A 21,127-nucleotide genomic window follows, 5' to 3' on the forward strand; every position below is an offset into this window, starting at 1 on the left:
GAACTTTATTTTGATTGGCGCCGATATGTCTAAGACGTTTCGAAATCTGCAATTCAATTCGGTGATGGTGTTACTGGAATGCACCTTTTAAATTAGTCTGTAACAACGTGCATGGTGTCTTATTGTAAAATGTCTGTCAAAGGGGTGGAAAGCCAGTGTTAATGCATGACACCTTGCAACGTCAACCCAAAAGGTGCTTACTAGGTTTTCTTAATTCATATTACAGGACGCCATTTGTGTTTTTATGTGTCATAATTGTGGAAACGTGCCCCACTGCTCTCCGTCCCCCTCCAACCCCAGCTCAGGTACTTCATTAGCCACTAAACACCACATGATACCACAGTAACCTCTCAAAGTCTCTGCATGATGGACTCGGAGGTCTTCCTGCTACAGGCATCTGGGGTAACCCCTGAACTGACCAATTACCAGGGTCAACATCTGACCGTCATGTTCAGTGTTGACACCCAATGGATCGGTTTTTAACCAAGGGTTTTCCATCAGGTTAACAAACTCTCCTTCAAAAGTGCAGTATTACCATTAATGTGCCTCTTCTAGGGGTCGCTTTTCTTGCTTTGCATTACTTTCCTGTGTTTTTATTTTGCTTTTTTTTTCTCTCCACTTTTTTAAAGTTTTAAATTTTTGTTGCCGTTTGTTTGCCTTGGTCCTCAGCGAGGCTAAATGATGGGAGAGGACAGTTTCTCCTACTTCGACAGACGCTTCCTCCCCTACAAAGTCTCCCTTTTCCACCACCCACTCAAAGGACACTACCCTCACCTTTTTGCCTGTAAAGTCCTCTTGGCTGTCGCCCTAGACAAGGACTGGACAATAATGCTTTGCCTGTGGACTTAACCGGACCTGTTAACCGGTAACACATGCCATGCATACTGTATAAGCGACTGCACTCGCAGTCATAACGTATCCCCAGTACGCTCAGTAGCTCCTCTCTGGGTTGTGGAGGAGGTACTGCAGCCTTCAATGCTTTCACTGACTCCCACACAACTCCGGGTGTCGGCCGTGCTCGAAATCACATCACTAGATATCCTGCTTTGAGTTTTAACATTTCAGATATGGAAGAAAAATTTACTTTGAAGAGGTAGAAGGAAAAACTAAAACAATCAGGTGTTTCTCTGTGACAGTAGACTGCTTTTCTGACTGCTTTGTTAGACAGGAGATGACGTCCATGAAATAAACCAAATGCACAGCAACACCGTTTCCTGTCTTCTGTGGTGTTTTGAGTGGGCGCCTCTCAGTTGAAACCTTCATGTTTCCACTTTCATACTATAACAAGGCCTTTATCTTCAGCGCAGGTAATTAGCTGTATGTATTTTCTATTTTTCAAGACCCAATGGGTACATACCTTAGTACAAAAATGTATGTGTGAATTAGTGTGTTTACTAGTGCTGCTGTTGTAAAAGTTCAGAGACATGAGTATGTGGTGAAAGACATGTAGCTAGCTCAGTTATATTAAAACAACTAATAAAAATGTAACAATGGGTTCGAGCTGACAGCGGTTCCAACACCTTAAAGGCCTGGCTGTGATTTACTACAGTGAAAGTTGTTACAGCAGATAAGCACAATGGGAAAGCTGCCTGCCCTCAGGAAACAGCCTCCTGAGCACCGAGGCGGGGATGTCATCGCATGGTCCCTGTGATCACTGTTGCCTTGTGGTACCTGCGGAGACCTCAAAAACGATGGGGTTTGCGTGGGGGTCTCTGAGGTTAGATCCTGTCTACTGCAGCCTAATCACGTCTAGCAGTGTCTCTGCTAGACCACACATAGCCCAGAGAGAGACAACATTCCACAATGGCAAAGCGCCGGCAGCTCGAACATCCTGAGGAAACAACAGTCACTTCCTGGCAAATTAAAGCAGAGGGCTCTGGCCGTCACGATAACCAGCGGCCAGTCTGGGGCCGAGGTAGAGCACCTCCCCTGTCGTCATCCTCCCCTCCCTGCACCGCCGTTTCCACACAGTGTTTATCCTCCTGGGCTCCAGTCACCAAGCCAGTCACCTCCGACACACCAGTCAAGCCAAACGTGGGAGCCGCAGATGCCCATACTCAGGATGGGCCCCCGACTTCTACTATTCACCTTTGTGCTCCTTTCAACCTGTAAGGAAGCCTGATGATCTTAGAACTTTGGGGTGAGGTTTTGGGCTGGGTGAGAAAGTAAGGATGTACGGACTTGCTTTTGCTGATATCGTATGTGTTTTCTCCTTCCTATCCAGGCCAGACGGTGGAATCCCAGCTGGGTAAGCACCAAGTCATTTTACCGGGAAGATTCTTAAAATGGGATGTTGACCAGCTAAGCCCACTGAATAGTGTTGGAGACAAGGAAAGAGTATAATTCGGGGTTTGTTTCGGGCTTGTATGAGTTTAGGACTGGATATTCTTCCTTATCTTCTTCCTAAATGTAGGTTTATGTGTTTTTTTTAAGATACTATTCTAAGAAATTACAGTATTTTCTCCCAACTAAGAAGGAATACAGGTAACCATGCGTGGGACACTGTGATGCAAGGCGTCCTACCTTATCAGTGTTTTCATTCTCTAATCCTGTGGAAAAGCAGTACCAGGAGGCTTTGGGAACTCATCTGTTAGCAGTGTCACACGGCCCCTCCCAAAGCGAGTACGCAGAAAAGAAAAGCAGATACCGGATTGAGGAATGAGTGAGGTTGACCCTGTTCCCGAGTAGATGGACACCATATCCTGGCCGTTCTGCGATAAGACGCGTGAGGCCTTGGAATACTCTGATACCCCTGTTCCAATCTGAAAAGTAGTTTTACTGCAGCAGTTCTTGCTGGCGTGGTTCACCACCATTATGAGGGTTTTTTCCATCACCTGTGTTATACTCACCAGGGATTCCGAGGCTAGTCTGTGGTCACTCCCCTGTTCCACGGGGGTACGCTGTGGCTTGTCCCCTGATTGGCAATGCCCGCTACCCCCGGCTTCCTACCGTTGGTTTGGGCGTGGGCTGTGGCGGCTTAAACAGCGATTGCTCCCCTGGGAGTCTCTGTTTGCCTGTTTATTTGTTTAACTAAGTGCTTATTCCTTCCTGGCTGGTGGGGGCTTGTTTACTTGGGACGAGTGGGGGTCGTTAAACCTGACAGAGTGCTCCTCAGTAGACCTGACAGACTGCTCCTCAGTAGACCTAACTATAAGGCCCCCGATCCAGAAAATGTATTTATGGAGGGCACATTGGACAGCAGTTTGCTATCATCATCATGAACTGAATCAACGGCTGTCTTGGTTGAGGGTCAGTGTTAATGTCTCGAATCTAAAAGGCGTCTAGCTACGTAGGACAGTACATTGATTTATCCCACTGTTCTATCGCCTCGGTTTTACACAAGGAACAGATTCATGCCACTGCCAAGTGTGCGACTTCACTGGAAAACCTGCTTTGGTGCAGGATCCCACAGAGGCTTGTCTCGCAAGACTGTTTGACCGGTCCGGCGTTGACCTCTTGACTTATTTCTCCAGTGATCAGAAGTGTCGTCCTGACCATCGAGCCCCGCAACTCTGTCTCCCGGGGTACCGACGTGACGGTGCGATGCCAGGCCACAATCAACAGCGACAGGTCCGCAAAACGTGAATACACCATCTACCGGGACGATACTGTGGTTTATACCCATAGCAGCAACACCTCGGAGGACGTGCTCTACCGTCTGCCAGATGCCAGGGTGGCCAACGCCGGGAAATACAAATGCCTGGTCAAAGTCCAGGACAAGGAGCAAATGAGTCTCCCAGAGAAACTGACTTTGACAGGTTAGTTCTCCCTAAATATGGGCCAACAGTCAACTAGTACTGTAGTGATGTGCAGACTGTGGTGGGGTAGGCAGGGATGTGTGTGTCATTCTGGTTTTACTGTAAGATGTAAGAGCGGACATATTGGTCCCCACAATGATAAGGGTTAAGGGAGAAAACAGGGTTTAGTGTTAAAGTTGTAGTTTTAGCTATTATGGTTTAGGCTTTAGGGTTGGGTTATGTTTAGTCGTGAAGGTTCGGTTATTGAGGTTAAGGTTAGAGTTGACATTAGAGGATAGTGAAAATTTGGAATAATTTTGCTGTCTCGACAAGGATAAAAAAAAAACGTTTGTGTGTTTGAGTGAACATGTATGTGTATCCAGGCCTGAAGACACCGATTTTACACATTGACAAGAAGGTGCTCAGCGAGGGAGAGAATGTAAAGATGCGGTGTTCAGCCCCTGAGGAGACTGGCAACATCCTCTTCACTTTCTACATGGACTCGACAGACCTTAAAGACGTCAGGACCAACACCAGCCAGGTAGAGATGACCTACAACTTCAAAGACGTTGGCGTCCGCAGGCTTCACTGTGATTACAAGGTCATACTGCTGGCCAACGCTGTCAGTTCCAACATCAGCAATGTTATTGATGTCACTGTGAAAGGTTAGTTAAGCCAAGAGAACATTCTCAATATCTTGTATTCAATTTAATGTTTTGTTAATGGTTAAATGCTTACTTACTGGCTTGTTTCTAAAAATGCAATGTATGATAGAAAATATTAACACCTTGCATATTTACATATATATTTACCAATCGTGTGTATATACACACAGACACGAACACACGCAATTGGGATTGTCCGAATTGTCAGAAAAGCAGGATGATAATGGACCAGGCAAACTTATTTGAACTTGAATGGAAAATGTTGTTTGGATTCAGCCTATCTTTATGTCCTGTAGAACTCGAAATCACACCGACAATCTCAGTCCAGCCACACGGAACAAAGATCATTGAAGGGGACAACTTGACAATCTCCTGCAGTGTCAATGGAAACAAACAGAACTCATCTGAGGCCAAAATGCATCTTCTCAAGGGCAGCACTATGCTTAGTTTTGGGGAGACAAGCACCACCCACAGCATGACAGCCATGGCTGAGGATTCTGGGAAGTTTGAGTGCATGCTAGAGATGGGAACTGTATTGAAGCAGGCAACGGAACATGTGATCATCACAGGTGTGTAGGCTGGTTGGGATTGGTTGTGTATTTGTATCTAACTAAATTTCATGTTTTTCCCAGCATCCTTATTGATAGAATTTGGGAATCAGGCGTAACTGATCAGGATACCCATAATACCCCAAGTATTTTTTTTTAAATACTGGGGGGAAAATGTCCAAACATAGTCAAGGCTTTATTAGCTTTTTGTAACTGTCTGCCTCTTATTCTTACCAATGTTGATCAAAACGCATGTTGTAAATGTTCTTACATGTACTCAGCCTCAAAGATGTTCATTTTCCAAACACCACAGAACTGTTCTCCAAGCCAGTCCTGGTTATGGAGCCGATGGAGGTGTTTGAAAAGGAGGAATTCAGGTTAACCTGCAAGAGTACCAACTATTCCACTGAAAGGATCAGCTCTAGCAAGATAACATACTCAATTTACAGGGACAATTACAAATTGACACCAGACCGCTTTAATGGAACATATGTTGTCCCTGCGAATGTCCAACACCAAAATGGGAAATACTATTGTATAGCCAATGCCAGAAATGTCTCCAAGTACAGTGGAAGTCTGAATGTCAAGGCAAAGGGTAAGACATTAGGTATTTTATGTCAACAATGTGTCATTCTTGCTTGTTTATGATTAAATGAACTTAGTAAACAAATTACAAAATAATTCCCTAAATACTGTCTTTGTATCAAAGTCATAGGTAGCACATAAGTATATAAACTCATTGGCATGTTACGACTGTTGAGTTGATTTTGAGGCTTGATTATTTAAAGATTTACTAGCAACATTGAGTCACCATTAGCAAATGCTACATAGACAGACAAGTATTTGATAGTGAAAAGTTGATGATTGTATTCCATTTGAAGTATGAATGGTATGACCCACCTGGAGGAATGAAGTTGTATATGACGTAGCATTTGCAAAGCTAACATTTTTCTAAGTATTGCCTGTTGGTTGTTCAGTCTCATGAGACTCCATGTTGTATTAAGAGTTCACGGTGAATAACGAGCTGATGTTTTCTTTTCGGTTCCTTTTCTTGTTCTATTTTCTCTACAGTTCCGGTCAGTAAACCAGAGATAATGTCTATTGGTAAAGTTATCGTAGGAAAGCCATTCCAGGTGCGCTGTCACTCCGACCAAGGCAGCCTGCCCATCAACTATACCTTGTTGAGGAGGGGTAAGGCCATTAACTCAATTGCTGTGGGGGAATCCCACCATGAGGCCATCTTTTCCATCACTCTCCAGCACCATGGGGACATTGAGGACTATAAATGCAGGGCTAAGAACCGCCGCTACGCTTTGGACAGCAACAAGCTCAACACTACTGTCATAGGTGAGACTGTTCTAGTATAGATGGGCTTACAACTCTGAGTATGTCAATGCTTAGCGAATTGTGGCATTACGAGATACGGCTATCCTGGGTTAGTAACATATTTGTTTGTAATTATTCATCTTAGGTTATTATAGTAAACAAAATTGTTTATTAAAATTGAACTGGAAATATGTTCAACTAAATTAGAATAATTCAAGGGACAGTTCATAGAACATTATTTTCTCTTTCTGTCCTTGCTGATGCCCCAATGTCTTTTTCAAAAAAAAAAATATTACTGAGAAAATGCAGTAAATTTTTCTGACTTATTATTACTTAAAAGGTGATATCCCATATTTGTTCCCACCTTATGAACCTTATCGAAACCCAATCCATCCGTATAGATTTAGTTACTACTTCCGAGAGCCAAATCATCACCTGCAAGAAGTAGGAATGTATTCATCCCTTTAGACAGGCTGTCATGTTATTAACATCATTTTTCTGCATTATTTTGATTTGAGTTCTTCCTATGAACCATTAACTCGTAAAATCCCTAATGAACAATGTTAATGTATCAAATATGCACTGTAACAGCCCTATTACTGTATGATCATGCATTGAGAAAGTGTCTATCTTCCTACTTAAAAACAAATAGCACCCACCTACAGTGGGGAGGACAAGTATTTGATACACTGCCGATTTTGCCACTTACAAAGCATGTAGAAGTCTGTTATTTTTATCATAGGTACTCTTCAACTGTGAGTCACATTTTATGATTTTTAATTAATTAATTTGCATTTTATTGCGTGACATAAGTATTTGATTCATCAGAAAAGCAGAACTTAATATTTGGTTCAGAAAACTTTGTTTGCAATTACAGAGATCATACGTAGTTCTAGTCCTGTAGTTCTTGACCAGGTTTGCACACACTGCAGCAGAGATTTTGGCCCACTCCTCCATACAGAATTCTCCAGATCCTTCAGGTTTCGGGGCTGTCAATGGGCAATGCGGATATTCAGCTCCCTCCTAAGATTTTCTATTGCGTTCAGGTCTGGAGACTGGCTAGGCCACTCCAGGACCTTGAGATGCTTCTTACGGAGCCACTCCTTAGTTGCCCTGGCTGTGTGTTTCGGGTTGTTGTCATGCTGGAAGACCCAGCCACGACCCATCTTCAATGCTCTTACTGAGGGAAAGAGCTTGTTGGCAAAGATCTCGCGATACATGTCCCCATTCATCCTCCCCTCAATACGGTGCAGTCGTCCTGTCCCCTTTGCAGAAAAGCATCCCCAAAGAATGATGTTTCCACCTCCTTGTTTCACGGTTGGGATGGTGTTCTTGGGGTTGTACTCATCCTTCTTCCTCCAAACACGGCAAGTGGAGTTTAGACCAAAAAGCTCTATTTTTGTCTCATCAGACAACATGACCTTCTCCCATTCCTCCTCTGGATCATCCAGATGGTCATTGGCAAACTTCAGGCGGGCCTGGACATGCGCTGGCTTGAGCAGGGGGACCTTGCGTACACTGCAGGATTTCAATCCATGACGGCGTAGTGTGTTACTAATGGTCTTCTTTTAGACTGTGGTCTCAGCTCTCTTCAGGTCATTGACCAGGTCCTGCCATGTAGTTCTGGGCTGATCCCTCACCTTCCTCATGATCATTGATGCCCCACAAGGTGAGATCTGGCATGGAGCCCCAGACCAAGGGAGATTGACCATCATCTTGAACTTCTTCCATTTTCCAATAATTGTGCCAACAGTTGTTGCCTTCTCACCAAGCTGCTTGCCTATTGTCCTGTAGCCCATCCCAGCCTTGTGCAGGTCTACATTTTTATCTCTGATGTTCTTACACAGCTCTCTGGTCTTGGCCATTGTGGAGAGGTTGGAGTCTGAGTGTGTGGACAGGTGTCTTTTATACAGGTAACAAGTTCAAACAGGTGCAGTTAATACAGGTAATGAGTGGAGAACAGGAGGGCTTCTTAAAGAAAAACTAACATGTCTGTGAGAGCTGGAATTCTTACTGGTTGGTAGGTGATCAAATACATTTTATGTCATGCAATAAAATGCAAATTAATTATTATAAAAATCATACAATGTGATTTTCTGGATTTTAGTTTTAGAGTCCGTCTCACAGACCTCTGCATGCTTTGTAAGTAGGAAAACCTGCAAAATCGGCAGTGTATCAAATACTTGTTCTCCCCACTGTACATACTTCCACTTTTTCTAGAATATGCGTCCATCCATGATCAACCAGATTGTGTCCACTAAAACCTCTGGAAACAGATATTTTTGCTTGCCCTACACCTGCCTGTGAGAATGGTTTATTCAGTCATCATAATCTTTCATTTCTCCTGTTCTACTTACGTTAGCCATTTTCCTGTGAGCTAAATAGGCAAAGAAAGTATTGTTAGACTACCTGGCAAAGTATGCTTGTCTTGCATGGAGTTAAGGGACAGTTCCTGCACTAATTTGTCCCTGCAGTGCGTTGTTGCTTATTAGCCTATCTGTCTCACCTCTCACGGAAAGTTATTTAAAAAAACATTAAAAAAAAAAACATTTCCAGGCAGAAATAATGTTTGTGTAGCCCTGGTTGGGTTGTTCACACGTTTAGACGTTGTATATTCACGATATGCCCCGAATCCCTGACATGACTGTTCATAATTGCCAGGGAATTGAACCAGAGAAAGACTGTGAACTACCTTACAAAACCTTTAAATATATATATAAATATAGATTTTTTTAATGTTTAAAATAGTTATTTTCTACACAATTCAATGTTTGAAATAACAAGGGATTTCACTTGTCTTCCAGTGTATCTTTTGTTGACCAATAGAAATCCTGTGCTTTCATATGCACCCAAAATATTTCTGGTGCCAAATGCTTTAAAACACTACCATTACTGCATTCATTATTACACCCATTTTCTGAAATTATGATGCAGGACATTCTTTGTAATCCTCTCAAAATGTCACTATATTTCTTTCCCCATTAGTTGACTTAAGTGTTATTCCAGTAGTTTTTCTTTTATTTTCCTGTAGAAATCTTGCAAAACTAACTCGCGCCTCACCCCATTCTCTTCTCAGTACCCCTCTCCGGCGCAAAACTCGGCATCTCCTCAGATTTGTCGGCTGCCCCGTCAGAACTTTCGTTGGACGTCGCCGAGGGATACGCCATCTACCTTCTCTGTTCGGTGCAGGGCTCCTATCCAATCAGCTTTAAGTGGTACAAAAGAGGGAATGCCAAGCCCCTGTACACCATCACCTCAACCAAAACCACCGGGACCTATCAGATCCCCCAGGTGACGAACGAACACAGCGGTAACTACTACTGCCTGGCGGACAACCCCGCTGAGAAAACGTCCGTCAGTCAGGACATCACTGTAGATGGTGAGAGTTCTCCTGCGCATGTGTATATCAGAGTTGGGAACATTTCTCTTGACTTTCATATTGTAGCTACTGTAACCAGAGTGTCTGATAGTCAATTTAAAGCTTTGTTTGAGACCAGCAGTCTTCAGATGGCTGGTTCAGCAGCAAGTGACAAGTCGGAGGCCTTGGTCCGTCGCCACCACGGTGCATGTCCGCATCCGTGACCCCACTATTAATTAATCCTATTGAGCTCACCTGTTGGGAGCGTTGAACAGAATGAACCGAGCTGGATACCCGCTGGCTCGGCTAACCTTTGACCCCTTAACTGCATCAAGCCTTTCGCTGGCTTCTCACACCTTGAACTCACTCTCTCTCTCTCCCCCTCTCGTTTCTCTCCCCCCCCCCCCCCCCACCGCTAACGCCTGGCCTACCCCTCGTCTCCGCCCTCCAACCCACGTGGCCTCTCCCGATCGGCAGTGAGGATGGCCAGGTGGAAGAAGGGTCTGATCGTGGCCTGCTGCCTGCTGGTGGTGGCCTTCGCCGTCATCGGCTGCGTGCTGCACTTCAGGTCCCAGCGAGGTAGAGAGACGTACAGCCCTCCGGCATCACAGGCCCTTGCTGCTGTCTATGTGTGAACAGTTTTGTTCTCTTTCTCGTCCGTCTCTTATCGTGTAGGTGCAAGGGACGACGCCACCGAACTGTCAGTGTGAGTTGGCTCGCTGATGTCATTTGGATAATAGATTTAGTCAGGTTCACTCAAAACTCTTACGTTTCTCAGGTAATTTCAAATTTGAAAGGGGTCACAATGTTGAGGTACATCCACGTCTCACATCCTTAGTTATCTAGGGCTGTATGCGTCAGTCCGTAAGGGAACTGGGACATATTTGGGGGGTTGTGTGAACCTCTGACAGTCACAGGCCCTATTGTTTTCATCAGGAAAACTGCCTATTTCCATTAAGAAATTGTGTCCCATGTGTCACTGCCAACGATGACTGTATTTTCACCATTCCTCAGAAAGCCTTCGAGCCCTAAATCAGATGACTCGCTAACAGTGAGTCTCGCCCACGACACAATGGAGGTTTATAATCCGCCCAAAGGTAGCCCGTTTTCTTACTTCCCCTTTGTACCACCATGACCGCCATCACACTTCCAAACCATAACAGACACCTAACTGTCCGCATCAGTCTCATATGTCCCACCGAATGCATGTTAGTGACCTGTGTCGTTTCCTATGTCCTGCTAACTTCAGTTCATATTCAACCTCCCATACTGAGCGCATGCGGGGGGGGGGGTATTTTGGAGACCGCCTTAAGTGACTCTCTAACCACCCTAATTGTGTTGCATTCATTATGCCAGGCCGCTCAGTAACGCATTGCCTTACCGTGTAGCTGAAGATATCCTGTGTGCGCAACTTGTTATGCATGAGAGAGAATATCTCAGAAGCTCCGTATGTCAATAAATCTGTCTGTGTCTGCTTAGATGGAAGATAGGTAACCTGTTCCTCATATACAAATTGATCCAGGTCTTAAAAGTAGATGTTTAATGCAGCAATTATCCCTCATTAACTGTTCAGATTCTGCATTGGTTAGCAGGATGTAGCTAGGTCGAAGTGTTTGCTAGTGACTGTGCAAAGTGTTTTTGTTGAGTGTCATCTTATTACAGACGCAGCGCTGCACCTTGCCTGCATGAGGGGGAGAGCGATCAATGGGACGCGAGATAGTGTGACATCACTTCCTGCTGACAACAGCAACAGGAGCAGCTACAGTATCCCAGCAACAGTGTAGAGAAGCCTGTAAAGGGAGGGACTTGAACCAAAACATAACGAACATTTTGCTGCGCCTGATTAAATAATACGGGACCGAACCAAACAAAGGAGAAGCGCAATTGGAGCCGTGTCACAAAAACAAACAGGATCGCCACAGGGGTTTCTGTGAATTGTCTTCTTTGTTATGTGTTGTTGATTGAAACTTAGAGGGTACAGCCGGGATACTGGAATCGGAGGGTTAAGGCGCTATTCCCACCAGATGGCCGCCAGCGCTAGGTCGCTGACCCGGACCCATTGCTCCCTCTCCCCACCCGCGGCTACCGGGACCGGTTGTACTCACGCCACTGTCTTCCCCGTTCTGTCCCGTGATCAGTTTCCTGTTCACCGTGTATGTCTGTCTGTCTTACTGCATGTCACTGTCATATTATGGAACTCGTCTGTCTGTCTGTCCCAGAACAATGCGCATGTCAGTGTATAGATGCGATCCGAGTCCAGTCGTGCCAATGTGTGGATATATTTTTGGATTTTGAAGAAGCACTTGTAGAATAAAAAGTTGGTTTTATTTAGCAATGTGTCAATGCTGTGCAATTTGTTCGATACCACGAGATGACAATGAATGTGTTTAATACGGTATACACCGATCTGCCATAACATTATGACCACTGACGGGTGACGTGAATAACACTGATAATCTCGTTACCATGGCACCTGTCAGTGGGTGGGATATATTAGGCAGCAAGTGAACATTCTGTCGTCAAATTTGATGTGTCAGAAGCAGGAAAAATGGGAAACATTTGGCAACTTTGACAAAGGCCAAATTGGGATTTGTCAAAGGCTAGACAACTGGGTCAGAGCATCTCCAAAACTGCAGCCCTTGTGGGGGGATCCCGGTCTACAGTAGTCAGTCAAAGTGCCTATAATGGGCACGTGAGCATCAGAACTGGACCACGTGGAAGAAGGTGGCCTGGTCTGATGAATCACGTTTTCTTTGACATCATGTGGGTGGCTTGGTTACCTGGAGAACACATGGCACCAGGGTGCACTATGGGAAGAACGCAAGCCGACAGAGGCAGTGTGATGATTTGGGAAATGTTCTGCTGGGAAACCTTGGGTCCTGCGAATTAATGTGGATGTTACTTTGACATGTACCACCTACCTAAGCATTGTTGCAGACGATGTGCACCCTTTCATGGCAGCGGTATTCCCTGATGGCATTGGCCTCTTTCAGCAGGTTAATAATCCCTGCCATAAAGCAAAAATGGTTCAGGAATGGTTTGAGAAACACAACAAGTTCAAGGTGTTGACTTGGCCTCCAAATTCCCCAGATCTCAATCCAATCGAGCATCTGTGGGATGTGCTGGACAAACAGGTCTGATCCATGGAGGCCCCACCTCTCAACTTACAGGACTTAAAGGATCTGCTGCTAACGTCTTGTCAGATACCCTAGCACAACGTCAGAGGTCTAGTGGAGTCAATGCCTCGACGGGTCAGGGGTGTTTTGGCAGCAAAACAGGGACCGACCTACACAATATTAGGCAGGTGGTCAAAATGTTATGGCTGATCGGTTGTATATAATTTAGCCAATATACAGAACAAACAACCCTCATAATAAGCCAATACACAGACCTTATAATATTTTGGCTAAAGTACTTCCCAGATGGAGTGTACTAACTTAGGTTTCCTTGAAGGCCTGACCTGAAACAATAGTGTCTGTGTGGCATTTCCTATGCTGGCCCCGACCATTTAATGGAGGAGCGATGAATACATGGTGCAGCAAGACAGGCTGTTTGTTTCAGGCCTGCCTGGTTTGGGCGAAGGCAGCAGGTGGGGGCGAAGAATCCCATAGACCAACTATGGGCTTGCATTAAATCTGCGATCACATTAACAAATGGGAGCCTGCAAGGGGGAAGTTGTTCGTCTCCAGTGACCTACTGTGTTCCTGTTGTTTCCTGAGCACTGGCTAGCGTGCGTAACGGCACCGGAACACCTCTGAGGAGATTGGAGGAATTCATTACACCTCTACATGCTGGCGTTGGATGTGTTCAGCAGCGTGTTAAAAACGTCAGAATGAAAGGCTTTGTAATTCAGTCAAAACTCCTGGAGGAAAGATAATTGCATTCCAGTGTTTCAGTAATATTTATATAGTGAAACCATAGTACCATAGACGTAATGTCCGTCTGCTGAACGTCTCACCTCTTTTATTGACTAATGTCACAGGTCATCAAACCTCTGCGGTTCAACGTGGTGGTCTCGGCACATGTCGGGAGCGCTTCTTTATGCCTGTACGTCTGTGTTTGTGTTTTTCAGTGGGAGTGGAATCTGCCGGTAGAGTCTGGGGCCAGTGGACGGTGGACCCAGGTGAGACAATTACAATCTAGACGTTTGCGAGGTTTGTGCCAACCTACTTCTAGGTGTACGACTGGGCTGTGTATGTCCTCCTCTGTCCTGTGATCAAGGATGCGCGTCCTCTGGCGCCGGTAGCGATGTGGGGAGCAGCGCGTCGTCCAACAATGAGCCGGATGTAGAGTACACTGAAGTGGTGCACCCCCAGTCTGAGGACTCTGTCAGAGGTGACACACACACACACACCAGTTTATTACTCTGTTTACCTGGACTTCAGTTCCTCACAATAGCTGTGCCTCTCCCTCTCATAGCCTGTTCCCTGCCATCCTGTTACTCTCTGCCAAAAAAACATCACGAGGGGTTCTCACAGCCTTCATTCTTTCCACTGATAAGACCCCAACTGCTTCCTGGGAGGGCTCTAATTGGCCCCAATTAGGACTTCTCCGGGTCCACAGGGATCACCACGACGATCAGCCTCACCCAGAGATTGTCTCCTGACGAGTAGACTAGGGCTGGACTAAATCTGATCCGACTGTCTATGATCCCAGCAGCTAGGAACCAGCCCTCCTCCTCTGATATAAACCATAGCCCATTTGATATGGCAGCTGAAGAGGCTTGTTGAGTATCCAGGTGTATTTCGTCAAGGGATGGGGCCCCTCCTGGGACCCGAGTGTGAGCTAAGCGGTTGTGATGTTGAATTTGAAGGTTTGGGTTTCCATCATTTGCATGTGAGTGAGTCGTTTCCATCGTTTCATTTCTTTGTTTTGCAGTTCCCTTAAGGAAAGGTACAGAGACTGTGTACAGTGAAGTCCAGAACTCTCCAACCGGTGAGTTTTCAGTTTTCCACCAGGTCTTAATATAACTTTGCTTGGACTTCCCACTAAAGATGAGTTGAGCAATGCGTAAAAAGATGCGTTCATTGTATTGTTCCCCGTCCAGCAAACCCAGTGGTCTGTATGAAGGGGTCAGAATGAAGGGGTCAGAATGAAGGGGTCAGAATGAAGGGGTCAGAATGAAGGGGTCAGAATGAAGGGGTCAGAATGAAGGGGTCAGTATGAAGGGGTCTGTATGAAGGGGTCTGTATGAAGGGGTCTGTATGAAGGGGTCAGTATGAAGGGGTCAGTATGAAGGGGTCTGTATGAAGGGGTCTGTATGAAGGGGTCAGTATGAAGGGGTCAGTATGAAGGGGTCAGTATGAAGGGGTCTGTATGAAGGGGTCTGTATGAAGGGGTCAGTATGAAGGGGTCTGTATGAAGGGGTCAGTATGAAGGGGTCAGTATGAAGGGGTCAGTATGAAGGGGTCAGTATGAAGGGGTCTGTATGAAGGGGTCAGTATAAAGGGGTCAGTATAAAGGGGTCTTTTCGTAGCTGACTCAAATGTGGAATCTGTCGGTGAATCAGTCCACAACAAAATGTGCATTCATCAAGTCAAACTGAATCTAGTGTGAGCCGCCTGCTGCCAGATGGCACTAGGATGCAGGGGTTGATGTGTCAAGTGAAGACATGAAGGGAAGCAGGCAGCGTGTCACAGAGGAGGGACCTGAATGTATGCCAGTGCTGACAGGGCGACGTGCAAGAAAGTGTACCTTTTTGTTAGAATACGTTTATAAGGATTGTTTTGCTCAGAGGTGAGCCAGATATTTATTTCCGTCAGTAAACCAGGCTTGTATTTTCAGTTCCTTTCGTATACCGCTGTTGGTTTCTTGTCTCATCTTTTTCTCTTGGTTTTATTCTTTTTCTCTTGGTTTTATTCTTTTTCTCTTGGTTTTATTCTTTTTCTCTTGGTTTTATTCTTTTTCTCTTGGTTTTTTTCTTTTTCTCTTGGTTGAACAATGATCTCCAATTCAAGGGGACAAATTAGTCAGCATCTGGGTTAGGTCGTCATAACTGTTGAATGAGTCAACCTTATGAATATCTTCTGACAAAACCAAAAATGTATTGAATGCCCTCAGAACAGAGGAGGAAAGGAGGAGTAATAGTAATGTCCTGAACTCGACATTGCTGGTGCCAGGCAAAAAAAAAAAAGATAGAAAAAAACGTACAGATTTAGGAATGCAGGGAGTAGCAACAGTCTGTGTTCAGAGTACAGACTGTGCATGACTTTATCAAGTCACAGAACACACACACGCGTGCAGAGCATATCATCTCTTTAACAATCTGCGTTTACCCTTTCTCCCTAATCCTGTCTTGTGTTGTTGTTTTCAGGGCCATACGATGACCAGCGCCATCATGTAAGTACGACCTCAGTACCTGCCACTTCACTGTCTGAGAGGGGTGGGGCTCATCCAGTCGCTGTGAAGAAAAACGCTCAATAACCACACCTGGCATTTCCTTTAACACTCAGTACGGGTGTGGAGTGCCAAAATTAAGGCCACTGGGCACACTTTACCCCCCCACACCACCCTCTTGGTGGGCGAGGCTCCCTGGATAGTAGTAATTGCGCAGTGGGAAGCCGTGGTCAGACTTTCCAGACCAGGACACAGGGGAATTTGGGCTGGGGCTTCCTTCCCTATCGCCCAGTGAGATCAGCCAGAAGCCCAGCGAAATTACACCTCCAAGGACAGCTGGGCCTCCACACCAGCGATTGCCTTTAGTGAGTTACACAGGGCTTATTAAAGTCCCAAGTGTCTGCCGTTTTGCCTATATTTGGAGCTGATAATCTCATGGCTTTTGATGTCTTACAGAGAGTAATTAGATGTGATGAGCTCAGTGAGGATATGACGTGACGGTTTCACTCCTCGGTTAGGTAACAGGACGTGTTTCAGTGGTGACGGGATTTGATTTGATTTAGCAATGTATTTTGTGAACCCACGATCTAGAAGTACACTGTTATTGGAGAACCAATTTTTCAATAGTTGTTGATGGATTTCCCGTCGGCGTTGAATGAATGGGATTGTGTTGATTCGGGTATGGGACAGCATGTAGTGGGGCTCAGTTCATACGCATACATACTTATTACTTTCTTTGGGTCATTGTTAACACTTTACTGGAGCTCGGTTGAACGTTGCCATCAGTGACAGTGTTGCGTGAGACGTGATCTCAGTCTTCATTGGGATCCTGGCTGTTTCTTGGCAGGGTTCACTGGAGAATGCCGACCTCAACAGCACCCAGCCTGAGGTCCATCATGCCCTGCTGGAGGCCCGTCACCATGACCTCCCTGACCTCCCAATGCCTGTCGAATAAAGGTTCCCTCTGACCCCTCGCGACCCGCCGTGTGCCAAGCCATGACCACAGACACCCCTCCTTTCCCCCCAGTTTAAAGCCCACTCCTCATTGTCATGTGTCTTTTTATACTGTACGTTTGTGAAATTGCTTACTCCGATAAGCTGTACATTTCTGCATCAGTTCTACCGTCAGAATACAATCCCTCAACATGCTTCCTTTGACATGCTGTACATAGCGGTCTTTCCTAGTTGACCTTTGTTTAGCCTTTTTGTGTTTGCATAACCCCTAATGGTGGGCCAGAGTTCATTTAGCCTCTCCCTTGCTTTGATAGCGGAGTTTACATTAAGTTCCCCTTGATCTACTAAACGGATACCATGAACATTTATGTCCGTCACGGTTTCTCCAGACTTCACAGCCGCCCTCTGTCGTCCGACCGGGCCCGTGCCCAAATCAGGCAACGCAGCCAGGATCACTGAATTACACGGTGGAAATGACTACGGAAAAGATTTCTGAGTGTAAACAAAGGAGCTGCCCGTCTCCCGCTGCTGTGGAATATGATGTCGATGTTGTCACATCCTGCCAGACTAAGCTGGAGTGAGTCAAACGGTTAATATTGTCGTCAAGATTGAAATGACTCCGGCAAGCACTGTTTTACATGAATTCAATTTGATTCATTTTTGAAGTTCCTCTGTAGATGCTTTACAGGTTGTCATACTGTGAACAAACTACCTCTAGATAAGCAACGGCTTGATAAGGTTATGGCTTGTTGACAGTTACAGTGATGTTTATAGTGCGTAGTGCATCTACTTGTGTACTTCGGGGGCTCTTCAAATAGTGTCACCTAACATTTCTTTGTAAAATCACACCAAATGTAAGGAAGGTGCTTACAATTTATAAATGCTATGAGATGTGTTTATAAATGTGTTCAAAACACTGGTATAGAAAAATCTATCAAGATAGTATTTGGGTATCAAAGGACAGCTGATCAGCAATATGTTCCTTTTTTTTTCTCCTATATTTTTTTAAAAACATGACCCTAATGGTGTATTATTATTGTAATATTCAAAGTGGCCTGTAGAGAGCATTATTCTCTTATAAATACAGGCAGGTTACTAGGCAGTGTGAGGACATTGTGTGATTACGCCATCTTGTGACTAAAATGTATATTCCAGTTTTTTGCCAGACCGCAGAAGCAGAGCCTGCCAAGAGCGAATGGCTCTGACTGACTGACTGACTGACTGACTGACTGCCCATTGTTAAATTGCATTGTGGTTAGAGATGCCGTCTGCCACATACGAGATCGGGTATCCAATCTGGCTAGGGACAAAACAAATTAAGATTAGTTGAGGATAAACTAAAGCTTCAGTAGCTACATATAGTAAGCCAAAAGCAAAGTGAAGTGTTGAACTTGAAACACTGCTGTCTCATCCAGGGAGAGCAGGTTAGAGTGAGGGTAACAAAACACTTCACTCTTCCTACTAGTCCACTTGATAGAACTCTGTGAAGAAAGAAGTTACACGAAAAACAGCAATATATTATATTTTTTGACAAACAAGTAGTATACATATTTTTCCCACCACCAATGTTCTTAGAGTTGTATACAGCCAATTCGTCTTTTAGTTTCTGTTCCTTTTCTGTCACTTTTTAAGTTCACCTGTTTTAACAGGACACGTGAATATAGTTACCTTAAACCAAATCATTATGAAAATCAATAATAACTATTTGACAGTAATTTTTTTTCATTATATGTACTTATAGCTATTAGCTAGCCATCTACATTAATCTGTTTCTAATTTAATGCGTTAAATGTAAATTTTTGATACGCAAAAAGTATTTGTCACTTCTAATAACAAAGCTGGCATTGGTCCATAAATTGCTGCAAACCCCTTCCTTTGTTCACCACAATCACCTCTACTCATAGCCTGGCCAAACTAGGCGTGCCTATTTTATTTTCTTGTTTCCTGTTTAGAGCCCATATTCACCAAGCGTCTGTGTTGATCAATAATATAATTGTAAACTAAGACTAAAACTGCACCTGAAAAAACATTTTCATAAACTCGAATAATATAAGAGTGAGCAGGGGCGGGCAATATGTGTATGTTTAATTTAAATAAAAATGGGAACTGAAAATGTTTAGTGTCAAAGTGTCAAACTACTAAATGTGGTTGAACAAATCACATGTTACAGTTTACCAAGTAAGCATACATAAAACCCTTGTATTGTGTAACTGTTATCCTTGGTTTTTTTATTTTTTGCTGTACAATACATAAACAGAATTTGTAAACTAAATCCCTTGTCTATGTTTTCCTGTCACGACTCACACCAGATAGAGACACTTGGGTAAGTACATCTATCAAAAAGGCCAGATGAGAGATGCTGCCTGTTGCATTGCCAAAGTAGTTATTAATATATGTGCCCTTGTTCACTAATGGCTGCATCCAATTTACAGTATTTATTTCTTACCAAAAACTAACAGGGACCTGCAGACCAATTCACGTTGTTGTAGCTCTGAATGATTCACCAAATCTGAATCACCGAAACCAAAGGAGTGATAATTCGTTTATTAATGAAATCAGGTGTGCCAGCTTTGGAAAAGTTCAAAAACATGTTTGCCAAGGCTGCTGTGTGACAAGACGCTGTGTCCCACTACTGCTGAAGGAGCTGGGGAGGATCGAGTGCTCACACCTATTGAAGACAGCCTGGAATAGGTGAAGCCACTCCCCTTGAAGCCAAGCGGGGTTTCCATTTTGAAGAGTGTGCACTTTGTATTATTATTTGTTTTACTGCATTTTCTTAAAACATCTTGTTTACAGAAATTCAGGAGTCGTTGGCGATCCCAGAAGGCCTTCTGTGTCTTATTGAAGCTATGGTGAATGGTGGTCAGCACAGAGGGGCCAGACTAATGTTAATGTAGATAGTGCAGTCTGCATGAAGGTGGATCAGGAAGTTACCAGCAGTGAATGCAACCTTATTGATGCATAAAGAGAATCCGTTCAGCCCAATAAGTGAACGAATTAGGAACTCTCATTGAACTAAACAGTTGTTCAGACAGCAGGTCCACTGAGTCCATACATTACACCAGGTGCATTCAACTCTTACCCTTAGAGGGTTTCTGTTCTACCTCATCTTTAATTGCACCCACTTGGTGTCCCAGGTCTAAATGAGTCCCTGATTAGGGGGTTGCAATGAAAAAAAAAATAGAGTTGAACTAGCGTTGAGTGCCGGAGTTGAATGCCCCTGTACTACACAGTCAAATTAATCACATTTGGATGAGATGATTGACAGAGTCAAAAGCTTTGGCCCGATCAAACAGCTACACAGCAACGTTTGTTGTCTATTGGAGATGGCCAGCTAAGAATTGAGCCGGGTTTTAAAAAATGTGTAGTTAGAGATTGCACAGGCTGGCCATGGTGGCTGCAATAATAAGGGGAGGCCACTTCAGAAACAAAAAGGCCTAGATCTTCAAGCAATGCTGATTTGTAAGGGTCAACAAGTTGGAGCTTGTTTCATACCTCATTCACCTCAACAGGATTATTTTTTTACAGTATATGCTACAATGCTTGGGAGATCTATATGTGCTATTAGCATGTTAACACTCAAAGACTCATCATCATCATCTTCTTCCGCTTATCCGGGGCCGGGTCGCAGGGGCAGCAGTCTAAGCAGGGATGCCTAGACTTCCCTCTCCCCAGACACTTCCTCCAGCTCTTCCGGGGGGACACCGAGGCGTTCCCAGGACAGCCAGGAGACATAGTCCCTCCAGCGTGTCCTAGGTCTTCCCCGGGGTCTCCTCCCGGTGGGACGGGACCGAAACACCTTCCCAGGAAGGCGTTCCGGAGGCATCCGAAACAGATGCCCAAGCCACCTCAGCTGACCCCTCTCGATGTGGAGGAGCAGCGGCTCTACTCTGAGCTCCTCCTGGGTGACCGAGCTTCTCACCCTATCTCTAAGGGATCGCCCAGCCACCCTGCGGAGAAAGCTCATTTCGGCCGCCTGTATCCGGGATCTTGTCCTTTCAGTCATGACCCAAAGCTCATGACCATAGGTGAGAGTAGGAACGTAGATTGACCGGTAAATCGAGAGCTTTGCCTTGCGGCTCAGCTCTTTCTTCACCACGACAGACCGATACATCGCCCGCATTACTGCAGAAGCTGCACCGATCCGTCGGTCAATCTCCCGTTCCATCCTTCCCTCACTCGTGAACAGGACCCCTAGATACT

The 21,127-nt window shown here is 44.8% G+C and overlaps 1 protein-coding gene across 11 annotated transcripts; it reads left to right on the forward strand.

The window, feature by feature from the left end:
• The first annotated feature begins 1,220 nt into the window (after window positions 1-1,220).
• On the forward strand, window positions 1,221-19,178 carry si:dkey-237i9.8 (platelet endothelial cell adhesion molecule). 11 transcript variants are annotated; one of them, XM_020049857.3, is made up of 16 exons: window positions 1,960-2,108; window positions 2,225-2,248; window positions 3,474-3,758; window positions 4,121-4,402; window positions 4,699-4,971; window positions 5,264-5,545; window positions 6,022-6,297; window positions 9,353-9,655; window positions 10,112-10,213; window positions 10,310-10,340; window positions 10,649-10,731; window positions 13,707-13,757; window positions 13,856-13,969; window positions 14,513-14,569; window positions 15,948-15,973; window positions 16,818-19,178. In XM_020049857.3, exons 1-16 carry the CDS (start codon window positions 2,048-2,050, stop codon window positions 16,923-16,925), a joined length of 2,358 nt encoding a protein of 785 aa, XP_019905416.2. In that variant the 5' UTR covers window positions 1,960-2,047; the 3' UTR covers window positions 16,926-19,178. The 11 variants fall into 11 exon arrangements, 6 of the variants coding, with proteins under 6 accessions (XP_019905416.2, XP_019905419.2, XP_010887686.2 ...); XR_002197226.3 differs by lacking the exon at window positions 16,818-19,178 and having other exon boundaries at window positions 14,054-14,569; XR_002197224.2 differs by lacking the exons at window positions 1,960-2,108; window positions 16,818-19,178 and adding an exon at window positions 1,221-1,307 and having other exon boundaries at window positions 13,856-14,569.
• Window positions 19,179-21,127: the final 1,949 nt, after the last annotated feature.

Source organism: Esox lucius, chromosome 9 (genome assembly GCF_011004845.1).
Source record: "Esox lucius isolate fEsoLuc1 chromosome 9, fEsoLuc1.pri, whole genome shotgun sequence".
NCBI lineage: Eukaryota > Metazoa > Chordata > Actinopteri > Esociformes > Esocidae > Esox > Esox lucius.

Coding starts and splice junctions, on each gene's coding strand:
- si:dkey-237i9.8 (XM_020049857.3), top strand. CDS start 2,048: ATGCCCATACTCAGGATGGGCCCCCGACTTCTACTATTCACCTTTGTG. Junction 2,249..3,473: donor GACGGTGGAATCCCAGCTGG/GTAAGCACCAAG, acceptor TTATTTCTCCAG/TGATCAGAAGTGTCGTCCTG. Junction 4,403..4,698: donor TATTGATGTCACTGTGAAAG/GTTAGTTAAGCC, acceptor TATGTCCTGTAG/AACTCGAAATCACACCGACA.